The 19010-nt window shown below is 50.8% G+C and overlaps 1 protein-coding gene and 1 long non-coding RNA gene across 2 annotated transcripts; one reads left to right on the plus strand and one right to left on the minus strand.

Moving 5' to 3' along the window:
• The first annotated feature begins 7034 nt into the window (after positions 1-7034).
• On the plus strand, positions 7035-16713 carry CD177 (CD177 molecule). The gene is made up of 10 exons (XM_031659421.1): positions 7035-7094; positions 7532-7613; positions 7701-7829; positions 8035-8244; positions 9665-9787; positions 9996-10112; positions 14486-14626; positions 15347-15532; positions 15649-15783; positions 16215-16713. The coding sequence occupies exons 1-10, from the start codon at positions 7050-7052 to the stop codon at positions 16445-16447; spliced, it is 1401 nt and encodes a 466-aa protein (XP_031515281.1). The 5' UTR covers positions 7035-7049; the 3' UTR covers positions 16448-16713.
• On the minus strand, positions 16668-18578 carry LOC116271647. Its single transcript, XR_004180257.1, has 3 exons — positions 18025-18578; positions 16868-16957; positions 16668-16756 (listed from the first exon to the last, which is right to left on the minus strand). It is a non-coding gene; the product is annotated as an uncharacterized LOC116271647 (long non-coding RNA).
• Between the last annotated feature and the right edge of the window lie 432 nt (positions 18579-19010).

The raw sequence follows: 19010 nt of genomic DNA on the forward strand, positions 1-19010 counted from the left end.
GAGGATTTTCTGGAAGTAGCTTGGGCATGATGTGTGCAAGGAGACAGAAGGGTCTTGTGGTGGGGAATAGGACATTCACACGGCCTCCATGGCTTACCTCACAGAGCACTTGTTAATTAACCAAGAATTTGACAAACAGGCATGAAAGACCTTCTGAATGTGACACACGACACCCAGCTGGAAGAATACTGCCAAAAATCATTAAAACTACTCTAATCATAAAGTCAGAGTCAGACACATCCAGGTGGTGGAAGATTTTACAAAAAAAAAAAAAAAAAAAAAGTGAACCATTCACTTTCAATGACATTAAAGAAAATGAAAGGTAGTTGGGGAGCACTCCTAGATTAAAGGGGAGTCCAGAGATGAGATGTAAACCAAAAGGTGTCTGAGACAGGTCTCCATCAGCTTAGAAACTTATTTTGCCAAGGTTAAGGACGTAGAAAAAACCATGGGATCATAGAAACAGACTGTGGTCTTCGCCCTTTTCCAAAGATAATTTTGAGGAATTCAATATTTAGAGTGGAAAAGCTGGCTGGAGGTGAAAGAAGGAGGGTGTAGTCGCATTACTGAATCCACATGGTGTAAGAGAAAGGAGGAGGTAGGGGAATAATCAATCACGTATTCATCTCACTCTCAGTAAATTGGCACCTTACAAAAGATAAGGTGAATATGGCCAGTCTTGGTGGCTCACGCCTGTAATCCCAGTACTTTGAAAGGCTGAGGCGGGAGGATCTTGTGAGCCCAGGAATTTGAGACCGGCATGGACAACATGGCAAAACCCATCTCTACAAAAAAATATAAAAATTAGCTGGGCATGGTGGCGGGTGCCTGTAGTCCCAGCTACTTGGGAGGCTGAGGTGAGAGAATGACTTGAGCCCAGGAGACAGAGGTTGCAGTGAGTCAAGATCATGCCACTGCACTCCAGCTTGGGAGACAAAGTATGACACTGTCTCAAAAAAAATAATAAGTAAATTTTTTTTTTTTTTTAAAAGATAAGGTGAACATAGAGTAGCTACCAAAGGAGATACTTAACCTTTTCTCTGTAGCTGTCTGCTTAGGAACAAAAGGAAAGGCAGTTTCTTGCATGACTCAGCTTCCAGGTTTTTTTTTTTTTTTTCCTTCTGTCATAGTGAATTGGGTCCTGAGTTTTTCTCTTTCATGAAGACAACGCAGTGCAGGTCATGCTTGACCCTGGATGTTCTCCTGATCAGAAAGCAAAAACGCAATGAGGGATGTTATTGGGACAACAAAGAAAATTGGAAATGGGCTTCCTATTAGACAACAGTGCATCCATGTAAACTACATGGGTCTCATCCTGGTCTGTGGTTACGTAGGACAAAGTCCTTAAGAATATCTATATAGGCTGGGTGTGGTGGCTCACACCTGTAATCCTAGCACTTTGGGAGGCTGAGGCAGGTGGATCACCTGAGGTCAAGAGCTCAGCACCAGCCTGGTCAACATGGTGAGACTCTGTCTCTACCATAAATACAAAAATTAGCTTGGCGAGGTGGCAGGTGCCTGTAATCCCAGCTACTCGGGAGGCTGGGACAGGAGAATTGCTTGAACCTGGGGGGCAGAGGTTGCAGTGAGCAGAGATCATGCCACTTCACTCCAGTCTGGGTGAGAGAGCGAAACTCCATCTAAAAAAAAGAGAGAGAGAAAAAAAGAATAATCTATACTTTTTTTTTTTTTTTGCGATAGAGCCTGGCTCTGTCACCGAGGCTGGAGTGCAGTGGTGTGATCTTGGTTCACTGCTGCAACCTCCACCAACAGCTTCAAGTGATTCTCCTGCCTCAGCCTCCCAAGTAGCTGGGATTACAGTTGTATGTCACCATGTCCAGTTAATTTTTATATTTTTAGTAGAGATGGGGTTTCACCATGTTGACCAGGCTGGTCTTGAACTCCTGACCTCAAGTGATCCTTCCAAAGTGCTGGGATTACAGGACTGAGTCACCGTGCCCAGTCCCCTTAAGAATAATCTTAAGAAGGTTCTTGCTGAGGCACTTAGTGGTGAGAGTTACAATGTCTACTCCTTGTTTTTAAAATTTAAGAATATTTTAAAAGCATGCGTTGTGTGTGCAAAAACAAATACAGTAAAATGTGAAGAGTGGGTATAATCCAGTGAAGGGAATACTGTACTGTCCTTGCAGCTTTTCTGCAGGTTTGAAATTTTTTTTTCTTTTTTCTTTTTTTTGAGACAGAGTCTTGCTCTGCCGCCCAGATTGGAGAGCAGTGGCATGATCTTGGCTCACTGCAACCTCTGCTTCTTGGGTTCAAGCAATTCTCCTGTCTCAGCCTCTGGAGTAGCTGGGAACTACAGGCGCCTGCCACTACACCAGGCTAATTTTTGTAATTTTGTTGTTGTTGTTGTTGAGACGGAGTCTCACTCTGTCACCCAGGCTAGAGTGCAGTGGCGCTATCTTAGCTCACTGCAAGCTTTGCCTCCCGGGTTCATGCCATTCTCCTGCCTAGACCTCCCGAGTAGCTGGGACTACAGGCGCCTGCCACCACGCTGGCTAATTTTTTGTATTTTTTAGTAGAGACGGGGTTTCACCATGTTAGCCAGGATGGTCTTGATCTCCTGACCTCGTGATCCGCCCGCCTTGGCCTCCCAAAGTGCTGGGATTACAGGCGTGAGCCACCGCGCCCGGCAGTTGTTTAGCTCCTCTAGGGCTCAGTCTCTTCACCAATAAAATTGGACGGTTAATGGGATCTCTCTTTCTCAAAGAACTAAAAATAGAACTATCATTCGACCCAGCAATCCCACTCCTAGAAATCTACCCAAAGAACAAGAAATTGTTTTATCAAAAGATACCTGCACTTACATGTTTATGACAGCACTATTCACAGCAGCAAAGCCATGGAATCCACTGAAATATCCATCACTGGTAGATTGGCTAAAGAAAATGTGGTGCAGATACACCACGGGGTCCTATGCAGCCATAAAAATAAAATAAAATCATGCTTTTTGCAGCAACATGAATGCAGCTGGAGGACATAATCCTAAGTGAATTAATGCAGAAACAGAAACTCAAATACTGCATGTTCTCACTTTTAAGTGGGAGCTATACCTTAGATACTCATGGACATAAAAATGGTAATAATAGACATGGAGAACTCCAAAAGGCGGGAGGGAAGGAGGAAGCCAAGGGTTGAAAATCGACCTATTGGACGCTATGCTCACTATTTGAGTTTCGAGTTCAATAGAGGATCCAGCACGATGCAATATACTCATGTAATAAACCTGCAAATGGACCCCCTGAATACATAATTTTAAAAAATAAATTTAAAAAATAGGCTCTCTCTCACTGTTGTGGCCGTGCCTGAATGAGTGCTCAGACAACAGCCTGAAGCAGTCAGGGTTCATAGTGGTCACCCTGTTCATTGTTTGCTGAGAACATACTTTGAGTGGTACAAGGCTCTTAATATTTACCACAAACCATCGGTTGCAGTTGACCATGGTGTCGGTTTACAGAAGAGCACAAGGAAGTTCAGAGAGGAGAGTGAATGGCCAGAGGTCACACAGACAGAAGCAGGAGAGTTGAGCCAAGCAGCCTGATCAGACCTTTCTGTTCCAGTCTCCTGTCACTCTGTGTCACCCTCCCTCTCACCCACTACAGTTCAGCCACCACCTGCCCGCTTCTTTCTTTCCTCTTTTCTTTCTTTCTTTCCTCTTTCCTCTCTTTTCTTTCTTTCTTTCTTTCTTTCTTTCTTTCTTTCTTTCTTTCTTTCTTTCTTTCTTTCTTTCTTTCTTTCTTTCTTCCTTCTTTCCTTCCTTCCTTCCTTCCTTCCTTCCTTCTTCCTTCCCTCCCTCCCTCTTTCCCCTCTCCCTCCTTCCTCTCCCTCTCCCTTTCTCTCTTTCTTTCCTTTCTTCCTTCTTTTCTTTTCTTATCTCTTTTCTTTTCTTTTTTTTCTTTTGACAGGGTCTTGTCTTGCTCCTTGCTGGCTAGAGTGCAGTGGTGCGATTTCAGCTTACTGTAACCTTGATCTCTTGGACTCAGGTGATCCTCCCATCAGAGACTCCTGAGTAGCTGGGACTACAGGCGTGCACCACCACACCTGGTGTTTTTTTTTTTTTTTTGAGATGGGGTTTTGCCATGTTGCCCAGGCTGGAGCGCAGTGGTATGATCTTGGCTCATTGCAACCTCTGACTCCCAGGTTCAAGTGATCCTCTCACCTCAGCCTCCTGCGTAGCTGGGACTACAGACACATGCCACCAGGCCTCACTAATTTTTTGTATTTTTGGTAGAGATGGGGTTTCACCATGTTGCCTAGGCTGGTCTTGAGCTTCTGAGCTCAAGTGATCCACCCACCTCAGCCTCACAAAGTGCTGGGATTACAGGTGTGAGCCACCACGCCCAGGCCTGGCATCTCTTTCTAATTCTTACCTAAACCAAGCTGGATCTCACCTCATGGCCTTTGCACCTGCTCCTCCCCTGCCTGGAATGCTCTTTCTGCATGTCCTTCCAGGGCTGGCTCTTTTTTTTTTTCCCATTCTGCTCACAGCTAAATGCCACCTCCTCAGGAAGGCCCTCACTGATTTCCTACTAGCCAAAGCAGCCAGTTCAGTTGTCTACTTTCACCTCACCAGGTTTTCACTCTCTACCCAGCACCCTGAACCACCTAATATTTTTCATGCTTCTGTGTTGGTTTAGAGTCTGCCCCTTCATAGGCTGTGAGCTTGACAAAAAGCAGCGGCCTCCTCCTTCTTTGCGTCTCTGTATCCCCAGCCACTAGGATGGTGTCTAGCACATATTCCAGCTTCAGTAAACATTTGTTGATTAAAGCAAGACTTTCTTTAAAATTTAACTTTTATTTTAGTTCAGAAGTACGTGTGCAGGTTTGTTATTAATATATAGGCAAACTTGTGACATGGGGGTTTGTTGTACAGATTATTTCATCCCTCAGGTATTAAGCCTAGTACCCAGTAGTTACTTTTCCTGATCCTCTCCCTCCTCCTCCTCCTCCCACCCTCCACCCTCTGATAGGCTTCAGTGTGTGTTGTTCCCCTCTATGTGTCCACGTGTTCTCATCATTTAGCTTCCACTTATAAGTGAGGACATGTGGTATTTGGTTTTCTGTGGCTGTGTTAGTCAGAAAAAGACAATGGCTTCCAGCTCCATTCGTGTTCCTGCCAAGTATATGATCTCATTCTTTTTTATGGCTGCATAGTATTCCATGGTGTATATGTACCACATTCTCTTTATCCAATCTGCCATTGATGGGCATTTCTATTGATTCCATGTCTTTGCTATTGTGAATAGTGGTGCAATGAACATACATATGCATGCATCTTTATAATAGAATGATTTATATTCCTTTGGGTATATACCCATTAATAAGATTGCTCGGTCAAGTGGTATTTCTGTTTTTAGGTCTTTGAGGAATTGCCACACTGTCTTCCACAATGGATGAACTAATATACACTTCCAGCAACAATGTCTAAGTGTTCCTTTTTCTCCCAGCATGCGTAACTTTTTGACTTTTTAATAATAGTCATTCCGACTGGTGTGAGGCTGTATTTCATTGTGGTTTTGATTTGTATTTCTCTAACGATCAGTGACGTTGAGCTTTTTTTCATATGATTGTTGACCACATGTATGTTAAAGTAACACATTGAATTGAGTACCTATGACTCTGTTTGCCTCTTCGCCCACCCTTCCCTTCCCTCTTCCATCAGGGACACTGCTTTAGGCCATGCACAGTTCCAGGGCACCATCCACACAATGACAATGTGAATTGCTGGGGAGGGGGCAAGATTTGTAGGGTGCACAACCTGTACAAATGGAGTGAGGGCTCTGCTGTTGTCTTCCCCTTTTCATGCATTCATTCATTCAATAAATATTTATTGAGGCTGAGGCTTGGTGGCTCATGCTTCTACTTCCAGCACTTTGGGAGGCCAAGGAGGGAGGATAACCTGAGCCCAGGAGTTCAAGACCAGCCTAGGCAACATAGTGAGACCGTATCTCTGCAAAAAATACAAAAAATAGCCAGACATAGTGGTGCACACCTGTAGTCCCAGGTACTGGGGAGGCTGAGTTGGGAGGGTTACTTGAGTCCAGAAGATGGAGGCTGTACGGAGCTGCAGTGAGCTACGATTGCACCACTGTACTCCAGCATAGGTGAAAGCAAGACTCTGTTTCTAAAAAAAAAAAAAATAAATTACTGGACATGTACTATATGCCATGTAGGTGGTGGAGACAGAGCAGGAGATTTGACAAATACTTCCCTGTCTGTGTGGCAAATATTAAACTTGCAATAAACTTGCAAAGACAAATAAAGATAAAATTTATAGAGATGTCAAAAATAAACACATAATTGCAAGTTACATTCATTTCTCTTTCTCTGCTATTCCTGCCCTCGCCTTCCCTCTTCTGTTTCTCCTCTCTCCATCACAGACACTCCAACATCCCTCTGCAGTCACTGACAGATAACCCTGGTTCCTTCCTGTCTTCCTCCTCCTCCCCAGTGTGTTACAGCTGATTTGTACAGCTCTGGAAAGGCCAATGGTTAAATAGCTAGGGATTTCATCAGCCCGGTTGGTAAACTGTTGGTAGCTTAAAATCAGACATGCTATGAGTATTGACACCAGAGAAATAGGCTAACACTACGAGGCAGAATTTGTGGGAATTGTTTTTCTGTGAGTTTTTCAGCACACCACTGCTCTGCCATTGGCTTCCAGCAAATAGATGTTGCATTTTTCAAATATATCCTAATTCTTTCATAGATATTCAGTCTACACTCCACCTCTGGCCAAGTCTTATCCTGATGGTAGGAAATTGGGGACTTTCCTGATGGTAGGAAATTGGGGACTATGTTGTACTGTGAGGGTAGAGAATAGAAGAGAAAGCATGAGAGAAAAGCATGAAAAGGAGAATCAAAAGAAAAGCAATATGAGAAGGAAAGAGAAAGAACAGAGAAGTGGGAAGCCAGTGGAGGGTAGAAACTAAGCCAGAAGACAGGGGGACGAGCCTATGGCCACTGCACAGCGTCCCCAGATGTAGTTGGGTCATTTCCTCATCTGGGGTACAGACGTGGCCAGGGAGCCCATGAGAAATGAGGAAACTGCCTTCCCGAACTACTGGAGAACCAGGGTAGGGGTGGCGATCCACACAGCTGGCCTGAGGAGGAAAGAGGGCTGGGAGTCTGGACCAGGGGGACCCTAGGGTCAAGATGCCATAGTTTCTAATTGTGGAGGGCCTGGGGATTGGGACTCCTGGGTCTGAGGGAGGAGGGACTGGGGTCCTGGACTCCTGGGTCTGAGGGAGGAGGGACTGGTGGCCTGGACTCCTGGGTCTGAAGGAGGAGGGGCTGGGGGGCTGGGGTCCTGGACCCTCCATCTGAGGGAGGATGGGCTGGGGGCCTGGACCCCAAGGTCTGAGGAAGAAAGGGGGTCCCTGATAGGCCGGTGGGGCAGTGGAGACTTGGGGTGGGGCCCAGGCCTCCATTTAGCAAGGCCCTCCCTTCCCCACCCTTTCCTGGGCTGGCTGCTTAAGGGCTGGTATAAAGGACTTGTTTCCTGGTGAAAAAGCAGAAAGAGATTATCAGCCACAGACGGGTGATGAGCCCGTTGTTACTGCTGGCCCTCCTGGGGGTCACCTTCCCACTGCCAGGTGAGTGATGACCCTAGCCTAGAGGGGACCTCCCTGTAGGCCGGGCAAGGGAACCCTGCTGAGATGGATTTGCTCTTGCCACTCCAGGAGTGCAGGCGCTGCTCTGCCAGTCTGGGACAGGTCACGACGTGTGGAATGTGTCCCAGTTGCCCCTGCACTGGACCCCTAAGGAGATCAGCTGTGACAGCGGCTTGGGTGCTGCCAGAGACTGCGTTGGTGCTCATTGAGGAAGCGGTGAGAGGCCCTGGGGTGCAAGAGACCCTGCCCTGTTCCTCAGTCCCTTGATCCTGTGGAAGTGACTTGGGGCCACCCCTCTGGGAGGGGCGACTCCCTAGGGTCAGTGATCCCCTTTCCAGCCTCTCAGCTCACCCAATGTAGCAGCGTCTCCCTCAGGACCCTGGAGGCCTGACCTCCATCTAAGCTTGCCTCCGTCTCTCGGTCCAGGACCCCCAAGTAGGCTTGGTGCTCTCCAAGGGCTGCACAGAGGCCAAGGACCAGGAGCCCCGCGTCACTGAGCACCGGATGGGCCCCGGCCTCTCCGTGCTCTCCTACACCTATGTGTGCCGCCACAAGGACTTCTGCAACAACCTAGTGACCACTGCCCCGCTTTGGACCCCGAAGCCCCCAGCAGGTGCCTGCCCGAGGGTCGGAGGAGAGGGAGGGGCTGCCAGGAGAGGTTCCGGTGAGCACAGAGGGGCTGCTATGGAGTCCCTCCCACCTTCGCTGGCTGTCCTGCCCCTCGCTGGCTCCATCCCTCCCCTGACTGCTCCCTGGCCACCAGCCCACCCTACTCCCTTTCCCTCCCTCTCCACTCACTCCTGATCCCTCCCACCCACCTCTGCCACCCAGGACTCCCCGCACCCCTCCTCTTGTAAGGGCAAACAGGACTGGTTTCTGATAAGAAATCACCATTAACTGGGTCATCCTGCATTCTTTTTTTTTTTTTTTTTTATTCTGTTGAGTTTGGTTCAAGAAGTTCTGCAGGTTTTTTGCTATTTCCTCTTCCTAAGGGAGACTGAATTGACACTTTCCACTTTCCTTGTCTGGTGTTATAAAGAGTCTGGGGAGATGTTTGCACTTCTTTTATTGGAATAGCTTGTGAACACAGAAGTCTCCTGTTCTTGGAGGTTTAGCAGCCCTTGCAGGTGAAGGCACTGGCTCGTTCCAGGGCATCCCCTCCTTCCCTTGACCAATGAGTCTGCTTCTGTGTCTCCCCTCAGAAGGCCAGACTTTGTTGAATGTTTCAGACGTGACCATATCTGAGTCTATATCAGGCCTCAGCAGGCCCCTCCTCCACACTCCCTACCCCCGCGTCCCCCCAAGAACCCTTCCCTTCCCTTCCTTTCCCTTCCCTTCCCTCCCCTCCCTCCCTCCCTTCTCTTTCTTTCTTTCTTTCTTTCTTTCCTTCTTTCCTTTTTTTCTTTTTTTTTTTTTTTTCTTTTTTTTCTTTCTTTCTTTTCTTTCTTTCTCTCCTCTCTCTCTCTCTATCTCTCTTTCTTTCTTCTTCTTCTTCTTTTTTTTTTTTTTCATAGTCTCGCTGTGTTGACCAGGCTGGAGTGCAGCGGTGCAATCTTGACTCACTGCAACCTCCGATTCCCGGGTTCAAGCGATTCTCCTGCATCAGCCTCCCAAGTAGCTGGGACTAGAGGTGCCAGCCACCAAGCCCAGCTAATTTTTGTATTTTTAGTAGAGACAGGGTTTTACTATGTTGGCCAGGCTGGTCTGAAACTCCTGACCTCGTGATCCACCTGCCTCGGCCTCCCAAAGTGCTGGGATTACAGGCGTGGGCCACCACGCCCAGCCAAGACCACTTTCTGTACCCAGTCCTGGTGCCTCTATCCAGACCTCCTGTTCTCTCTCCCTTCCTCTTTCATAGGTTACACTTCTTTATTTTCCCACATCCAGATCCCATGATGGGAGCTGCAGAAGGCCCCTTTGGGAAGACTGAGCAGGTTGACTCCTGAGGCCAGCAAAAGTGGGGTGCACAGAAGGTATCTGATCAAATCCAGTGCCCTCTCAGTGCCCCCTCACTCTGTCTGTCACTTCCCTAGACCCAGGATCCTTGAGGTGCCCAGTCTGCTTGTCTATGGAAGACTGTCCGGAGGGGACGACAGAAGAGATCTGCCCCAAGGGGACCACGCACTGTTATAATGGCCTCCTCAGGCTCAGGGGAGGTAAGCCTGGGACATCGGGATCCCTGAGGGGACTGAAGGGGAAGTTCTGGGGACTGAGATCTTAGTCTCTGGGGAGTGAGGGTGAGCTGAGGCGAGGCATGAGACCCAGAGGAGGGTGGGCCTGGCTTCCTGGAGCTATGCCTGCCTCTGAGGGTTGAGTGGTCCTCAGGCAGCATCACTGACTCTCCCTCGCTCCCCCTTTCTGCAGGAGGCATCTTCTCCAATCTGAGAGTCCAGGGATGCTTGCCCCAGCCAGGTTGCAACCTGCTCAATGGGACACAGGAAATTGGGCCCGTGCGCATGACTGAGAACTGCAAGAAGAAAGGTGAGTCCTGCCCCTAGGCTGTGCCCTGCACTGCAGCCTCGGGCACGATGACACATGGGGCATCCAGAGCCATCACACCAAAGCCAGTAGGAGGAAGGTCAAGGGTGCAGGGTGGGCTGCTTGGCATGAGACTTTAGGCAACAGTGAGTGCTGGGGTCCCTGCTGGCTCTCATGCTGCTGAGAGTGACTGGTTGCTTCAATTTCTCTGTCTCCACACCCCTGGCCTTGCATAACCCTAGGTCTCCCACTTCCCTAGGCCACCGTAGCCTCTCTGCCACTCTCACCAGCCCTGGTCCTGCCCATGGTGCTGGAGTGCCCCAGCAGCCTTGCCTGTACAGGAGAGAACATCAGAAAATCAAGGGCACTTCAGGTGTGACAGAGAAAGCAAGAGTTAAAGAGGACACTGAGAGGGTCCCCCCTTCCCCATTTAGGTACTGCCATGGAAGAGAGTGCCAGGGAATGTCTCCATAAGAAGGGCTCCAAGGCAATGGGAAGCCATGCTGAGGAGGCCGGGGTCTTATATGGATCCCAGCTTCCCTCCTAGGAGCAAAGTCTTTCCCTACCCATGCCTCTGTTTCCTTGTCTGCCCCCATCAAGCTACCCCTTAGAGTTTAGAAGAGGGAGTTGTGTGAGTTCTGCACACCTTCCTCTGTGTATTTGGCTGTTTCTCCCTGGCTAGGCTGGGAGCCCGAGGCCAGGGACTTGGTATCACTGGCACCAGGGTTTCCAGCCTTGGGTAGCTCAGGAGCCGGCTCAGGAAGGGTACCAGGAGGTGTTTGCTCAAGTGAAGACGTGCAAAGCCCCCTAATGAGTCAGACCCTGTTTCTACCTGAAGGGCCTCCAGGACTAGGAGGGGCAGGTGCCACAGACACAGACAGTCACAGCTTGAGGTGATCAGGGCTGTTGCAAATGGGGATGTGGGGCCTGGGGCAGCTCAGAGGAAGAAGATACTGATGTTGTTGGGGTAGAGAGTAAGGAGGGCTTTACAGAGGAAGGTGGCCTGTGAACTGTGTTAAAGATGACCAGCTTATTGGTAGAGGAAAGGGACATTGGTGTAGGGCGATGTAACAGCTGCATAGAGGCGTGAGGTGGGAGTGAGCCTGCAGTTTTCAAGAAGAGTCCATCACTCCACCTGAGAAGGACTCATCAAGATGAGGGGGTACAGCTGGGATTGGGGGTGATTAGAAGTTTTCTAGGTGGACAAGGTGGGTGTGGGGTCGAGGAGGGAGCTGCCCCAAGCCAAAGGCACAGCAGGTGTGAGGCTGAGGAGGAAATGACTTGGCATGCCTTTGGAATGGATACTGGTGGGGGCGGGAGAGGTAAGTGGGAATCTGGTGGTCGCTCAAGTACCTGAAAAGCCAGACTCAGGGGTGGACGGTCTCCTGAAGGCAGGGGAGCCATTTAAGATTGTGGCGCAGGGAAGGGCAGGTCTGAGCCATTTATCTTTTCTTTTGACTGATGGTGGTGTTAAGGGTCTGGCCCTGGTCTCTGGGACCAGGTGACACTGATAATCCAGAAGGCATTTCAGAAACAAATCAGATGCAACATATGCCACACACGCAGCCCACAATAAGCACAGGAGACACCAAAGCATCACACCATGTCACATACACACCACACATCACATACCACACACACTCCCCCATACCCCTGACATACCACATATGAAACACAAATCACACACAGAGCGTACAATATGCACAACACACACAAATGCATCACAGAATTGCACAGGTTAACAATGTTGTTGCGTGGTGATGTCAATGAAAATCCACGCTACGTCGTTTACGCATCCTCGACGTGTTGATTACGGCCTGGATACTGCCTGACGCACCAGTACGCACCAGCTTGCCGCGGTTGATCGGCGCGCCGTGGCTGATAGACGCAGGATGCGCAGGACGCACGCCGCACCAGGCCGCAAAGACACGTACCACATGCGTCACGCATTGATGATCATATGCGTGCATTAAATCCACTGGGCAATATAAATGTGGTTACGCCACACGCCCGTACGACCACGCCCACGCGTAATTGCCTGCGCACGCATGCCAGCGGACGCCCCTGCGCGTATTGCGTGCCCCGTACTTGTGTGCACCTGCACGTGAATGAACCTGGATCACCTGGAACCACTTGCCAGCCCGCCGCCGACCGCAAAACCACATATGCCCATGGTGTCTTAGCACATGCATGCACCACACAAAAATACCATGAACACACCACACACCCCATACAACCACACCCCTCACATGTATACTACACACACACAGCACACACATCTGCAGACATCATGCATGCACCCTCACACCCCGTGTGCACACACTACACAAACACACACACACCACACAAAACACAGCTATTACGTACAAATCGGTGCTGTTAATACAGATTCATATTCTTTCAACACTGGAGCCAGATCTTGGAGGCTGTTTTGCCTTCCCTGGTGAAGTGCAGTTCAGCAGCTTAGCAGACAGTGAGCATCACAAGACCAGGCATCAGAAACTGGGGGAACAACAAGATGTTGGGGACCAAGTGTGGGAGAGAAGAGGCTCCAGGGTGATAGAACCGCTTATAAGAAGCCACAGCAGTGGGAGGGCTGGGTGCAAGGACACAGGTTACTAAAAGGGGCCATGGAAGCAGCCCCTTGTGAAGAACCAAGAAGCCCTGGGCAGATAAGGCCCTGGCTGCCCCTAGAGGAGCTGGGCAGCGGTCCCAGTGAGAGAGCAGGGAAGAGCCCGCGTCTGAATCAGGGACACGTGGGTCCCAGGCCCTGCTCTGCCGCTGAAACAGCTTTCCAGCCTCAGCTTCACATGAGGATCAGAAGTCTCCATATCTCATGGAACGTCTTTCCCTGGATGTGGGGAAGAGGAGGGGATGGTTGCAGACAGGGGGCGGAAGCAGATGCAAAGGCCTTGAGGTGGGTGAGTGCCTGCCAGAAGCACCTGTGCAGAGCAGAGTGATGGAGGGAGCGGAGTAGGACACCTGCATGGAGCGGGGAGGTGGCCGCATCTTATCAGGCCTCCCGGGCCATTGGAAGGGCTTAGAATTTTATTCTCCAGAATGGGGAACTCCTGGAGTCTTCGGAGCAGCGGAGTGACATGAACTGACTTAGGTTTACCCAGCCTCCCTCTGCCTGGTGGGCGGAGAATGCAGCAAGGGGAAGAGGGGCAGGCAGGCACAGGGAGAGCCCCGGGAGTCAGGTGGGAGCCAAGGGGGGTTGGCCTGGGTGAAAGCAGCAGAGGTGGTGATGTGAGGTTGGGTTTTGAAGATTTTCTGCAGCTCAAGCCAGTAGAATTTCTTGAGGAACACAACGTGGGAGAGAAAGGGAGTGGTCAAGGACAACACCAACCTTTTCAGCTAGGCTGGCAGAGATGAGCCACCACAGGTATAAGTAGGGGAGATGGGAGTGGGGAGAGAAGGGTGGGAGAAGAGAGCAGGAGCCATGATTTTGATTTTGTCATCTGTGAAGCATGCAAATGAGCAGCCCTCCGGGGTGGCATCCGTTCTGCAGGTCGCGTGTGTTGGTGGAAGCTGGGGGCTCAGTCTAAGAGTCCCCGCATCATGGGACAGATGCCCCCTGCTCTGTCATGGCCATGAGGGAAGGCCGGGGGCTGTGGTTTCACACTAGAGCCTTGAGGGCCTCAGGGCCAAGGTAGCCGAGGATGGTCATCAGTACCTGTCTCTGTCCTGCCCTCAACCCCGACCCTGAGGGTCCAGAGTCCCTGGGTTCCCAGCCTACCTCTGCTGCTCACAAGCTGTGTGGCACAGGCGGCTACTGAGCAATCCTGCCTGTTTCCCTTGTTGCAAATGAGGGTGCTGATTGTGATCGCCCCACCTACTGTTGGGGTGCTGTGGGGAAATGAGGCATCCCAGATAAGCTGAGCTCCCTGGGACCTTAGATAGGTGGATCTGTGGGAAGCAGTGACGTCAGCCAGGTGCAAAGGCAGTGCTCAGCCCACCCTGGCCCTCCGCATCTTTTGTTTGGAACATAGGGCTTTGCAACTGAAAGGTATGAGAAAGGTCTCAGGCTGTCTTCCTTATTATTGAAATGAGGACCTTGAAGTTCAGATGGGGAAGGAGAGATGGGCAGAGGATAAGGAAGAGCTTCCATTGGTCTCACAGCTCTGAAGCAAGGAACAACCATTCCCACAGGGCTGTGAGAGGATGTCCCTGCAGATGTTCAAGTAGAAACAGGGGGAACAATGAGGGCGGGGTTTGGACTCCCAAGTCCTTTCTGAATCCGTGGTTGAGGGACTCCGTGGCCTGGTCACCTGGAGTGTGATTCAAGAGCAAGATCACCTTCCCTAGCTGAGGACCTGGAGGGACAGACATGGTCGGTTCCTGGCTTACACAGACCCTGGGTTTCCTCTCCCCAGATTTTCTGACCTGCCATCGGGGGAACTCTTTGCGGAAGGATGATAACTTGGCTCAAGTACCCATTGGATGGACCATGTCTAATACCGTGATGTGCGAGGCGGGCCAGGTGTGTCAGGAGACGCTGCTGCTCATAGATGTAGGTGCGTGGACTGAGGTAGAAGACAAACACTTGTCCCAGGTCCCTGGCAGCTCCCTCCACCCCACTGGATTCTTTCCCCTGAATTTCCTGCTCCGTTTCCTCCACATCTGCAATTTTCAATTCAACTATTCTTCTCTCTGGATCTTAGGTTCCCCTTATGAAAACTGGGGGTGAAGCAGTGAGAATGACGGTGTCTGCCTTTCTGGGTGGGGTGACGATGTATGCGGTAATCCCTGCCCAGGGCGGAGAACTGTGCCAACACTGAGGAATCTCAGTGGCTTCATACAGTCTGGAAATGTTTATCCAGCATTTGTCTTAGGCGCTGCAGATCCAATCCCATCTGTATTCCTGCAGCTTTGTATACCTTGAGAAACAGGAAACAAACAAAAAGCAGCAAAGTATAGGGATGGAGATCCCAGCTCTGGAGAGAAATCTGGCTAGGAAAAGTGAGGTGAAGGCTACAACATTAAGCTGAGTGTTCAGGGGAGACTCATGGAGAAGGTGACGTTTGAGTGAGAACTGGGAGGAGGCAGAGCTTCGGGGAGGACCCAGGCCCTGGCCTCCGTCTTTGCCCCATGCTAAACATGACCCATGCAGTTGTGATCAGGGCATTCACCCTCTGCCTGAGGGGTATTGTGGAGGGCAGGGAGTCCAGTTCTGGAGCCCCTGTTGCCCTGGGAGCTGTCCAGTCCCCCAGCCCAGCTTTCCCTCTCACCCTTAGGACTCAAATCGACCCTGGTGTGGAGCAAAGGCTGCAGCGCTGTTGGGGCTCAAAATTCCCAGAAGACCTCCATCCACTCAGCCCCTCCTGGGGTGCTCGTGGCCTCCTATGCCCACTTCTGCTCCTCAGACCTGTGCAATGGTGCCAGCAGCAGCAGCGTCCTGCTGAACTCCCTCCCTCCTCAAGGTATGGGATCCAGGGCCATGGAGAAATGAGGCCCAGACACACAGACACTCTGGTCCAAGGTGGGCGGCTGCTCTGAGCACAAAGTCACGTACCCCCACCTTCTCTCTGCTCCCCAGGTGCCCCTGAGCCAGGAGACCAGCAGTGTCTTACCTGTGTGCAGCCCTTGGGAACCTGCTCAAGTGACTCCCCAGTAAAGACCTGCCCCAGGGGCACCACTCATTGTTATGATGGGTACATTAGTCTCTCAGGAGGTGAGTGCTGCAAGCAGGGCCCCAAGGATGAAGGTGCTGGTGTCCTGGGCTCCTGGGACTGCGGGAGGAGGAAGCTGGAGCTCTGGACTCCTGGGTTTCAGGGAGGAGGGGCTGGGCCTGGACTCCTGGTCTGAGGGAGGAGGGGGTGGGGGCCTGGACTCCTGGGTCTGAGGGAGGAGGGACTCGGGGGCCTGGACTCCTGGGTCTGAGGGAGGAGGGAGTGGGGGCCTGGGCTCCTGGGTCTGAGGAGCTGGGCCTCTGGGCTCTTGTGTCTGAGGGGCTGGGGTCCTGTACTCCTAGGTCTAGGAGGATGGCCTTGGGGTCTAGGCTCCTTGATCTGAGGAGGGAGGACTGGGGGCCTGGACTCCTGGGTTGACGAATTTGGCTGGGCTGTACTTTGTGTCCTTTCTGATTTGGTCTTCTCCCTCTAGGTGGGGTAACCACCACAATGGGCATTCAGGGCTGTGTGGCCCAACCTTCCAGCTCCTTGTTGAACCACACCAGACAAATCGGGATCTTCTCTGTGCGTGAGAAGGGTGAAGAGGAGTCTCCTGCCCCTCATTCTGAGAGAGGTGGGGCTGGGGGCCTGGAGTCTCTCACTTGGGGGGTGGGGCTGGCACTGGCCCTGGCGCTTTGGTGCGGGGCTCTTTGCCCTTCCTGCTAACTCCATTTCCCCCACGATTCTTCACCCCTGCTGACCACCACACTCAACCGTCCCTCTGACCTCGTAACTTAATGGCCTTGGACACCAAATTCTTTTCCTATCCTGCCCATGAATTATCTTCCCCACACACAATCATTCATGTCTACTCACCTAATAGCGACCCTGGGGAGGGCCTGGAGCAGCTGGACTTGTCCTATGGGAGAGGGGACATTGGAGGAGTGGCTGCATGTATCTGAATAATAAAGACCTTGTCCTTTCTTCCAGTGCTGAGGTTTCTCCATGTGAGGGGACAGCAGGACACCCAGGGATCTAGTGTGGGGGAGGAGAGGAACCTAATGAAAAAATGATCATCCAAAGCCTGCCCTTTATTGGTCTGGTTCACGTCTCCAAACCAGCTTGGATGGTAGCAGAGACCATTACCTGGAGGGGAAGATGCACTGAGACGTATGAGGCTTCCAGCCTAGCAGCCAAGGTCCTCGCACAAACAGGTGGCTCATCCCATCTGAGCAACTGCAGGAGAGATTAGTATAGTCATGCATTGCTTAACGACAGGGATATGTCTTGAGAAATGTGTCATTAGGTGATTTTATCGCCATAGGAACATTGTAGAGAGCACTTACAAAAACCCAGATGGTACAGCCCAACACACACCCAGGATGGATGGTAGAGTTGACTGCCCCTAGGCTACAAGCCTGCAGTGCATGTTATGGTGTGAATACTGCAGGCAATTTTAACACCACGACAAGTATTTGTGTATCTATACACATCTAAATGTAGAAAAGGTACAGCATAAATACAATATTGTCATCTCTGGAGACCACCGTTCTATGCGCAATTCGTCATTGACCCAAACATTGCTATGTAGCATCTGCCTATCATGGGATAATTGACATAAGGGCTTGAGAGAACTCCAGAAAAAAATGGGTTAGCATTTTCCCAGAGCTGTTACCGCTGGGTCTTTCTTACCACCATCGCCCAATAAGGGCGAGGAGAGGAGCCACTGCTGGAATCTGCAGAGAAGAGAGAGAGAGATACATACACAGACAGAAATAGAGCTGGAGAGAGAGCCAGAGACAGAAAGAGAGAGATATTCAGAGACGGTTGCCTAACAGGAGCTCCCATCTCAGGCTGAAAAACGCATCCAGCCCACAATGATACTGGGGAGGGAGGTGGGGAACTAAAATTCCAAACTGATGTCCTCATTCTGGTCTGCAGTTGAGGTTCCCCACTGACTGAACCCCCTAGAGGCTGGAAGCAGGAGACTCCACTGATCCAGCCCCCATAGATCTACCATTCACAGTAGAGAACAGAGAAGAGGGGAGGGAAGAGGAGAAGAGAGTGAAGCTGGAGAAGGAAACAGAACATGTCTAGTACCATTCACTCCCTTGCCTCTACAGCATCCACCCTTTCCCTTTGTCCAGATGTAAATCAGAGTCCAAGCCAGGCGCGGTGGCTTGCGCCTGTAATGTCAGCACTTTGGGAAGCCGAGGTGGGAGGATCACTTGAGCCCAGGAGTTTGAAACCAGCCTGGGCAACATAGTGAAACCACTTCTCTACAAAAAATACAAAAAATTTACCTGTTGTGGTGGTGCACGTCTGTGGTCCCAGCTACTCAGAAGGCTGAGGGAGGAGGATCATCTGAGTCCAGGAGGTCAAGGGTGCAGTGAGCCAAGACTGTGCAACTGTCAACTCCAGCCTGGGTGACAGAGTGAGATCCTGTCTCAAGGGGGAAAAAATCAGAGTCCTCCGTGCAGATGACACACAATTCCAGTCCTTTCCTCTGTCACAGCAACAGTGTGTGTGATGATGACAATGATGCCCTCCTCCCATTATGCTGGGCACCAGTTCTTCGCCCACAATGAGAGGAAGATGGGGAGGAGATGGCTTCCAACACAGCTGCTGAGGTCCTGGGGACAGGGCTGCTGGTGCTCAGAGCTGCTTTCTTCTAGTACATTCCACATTGTCTTCCCACCTCCAAAACCTCCTTTGGATGTTATTTGTTACCTGCAACATAACCCAAATCTTGGTTCTTATGGAGAGTTAGTCTTGGATGGCCTTGTCTTTAGTGAGTTTCTATAGTTTTCCATGGAACAGGGCCCTGGCCAAGGAAATGTTACCCCCATGAGTTGCCTGCCTTCAAAAATAGCCTCCTTGTCCCAGCCACCTGACCTCCCTCTGTAATCAGATGCCGTTCCCCCGACTGCAGAGAGACCTCTCCTTTGCCTGCTGTTTTGGCAGCACGAGGGGCACAGGATGGCTGGAGGGCTGTCATGGCTTCCCACAGATCAGAACTAGGAAGAGATTCCTCATCCACAGCAGCCCAGGGCCATGGGGACAAGGAGCAAGCATTCTCTCAGTGGGCTGGCAGATGCAATCATGGGAGGGACCCACCCTTATTCTTCCTGTCTTTCCTGGATCTTTGCATCTGGCCCTGGGAAAAGTGACCTGATGGCCTGGCTGCTGGTTTATAAGATGTGTGGCATCTCCTGTGGGGTGACGGGCTACGGTCTCCCTCCTGGTGCCCTGATAAGCCACACACGAGCCATTGCGCCATTCTGAGAAG

This window comes from Papio anubis, chromosome 20 (assembly GCF_008728515.1).
Source record: "Papio anubis isolate 15944 chromosome 20, Panubis1.0, whole genome shotgun sequence".
Lineage (NCBI taxonomy): Eukaryota > Metazoa > Chordata > Mammalia > Primates > Cercopithecidae > Papio > Papio anubis.

Coding starts and splice junctions, on each gene's coding strand:
- CD177 (XM_031659421.1), top strand. CDS start 7,050: ATGAGAAATGAGGAAACTGCCTTCCCGAACTACTGGAGAACCAGG. Junction 7,614..7,700: donor GGTCACCTTCCCACTGCCAG/GTGAGTGATGAC, acceptor TTGCCACTCCAG/GAGTGCAGGCGCTGCTCTGC. Junction 8,245..9,664: donor GACCCCGAAGCCCCCAGCAG/GTGCCTGCCCGA, acceptor TCACTTCCCTAG/ACCCAGGATCCTTGAGGTGC.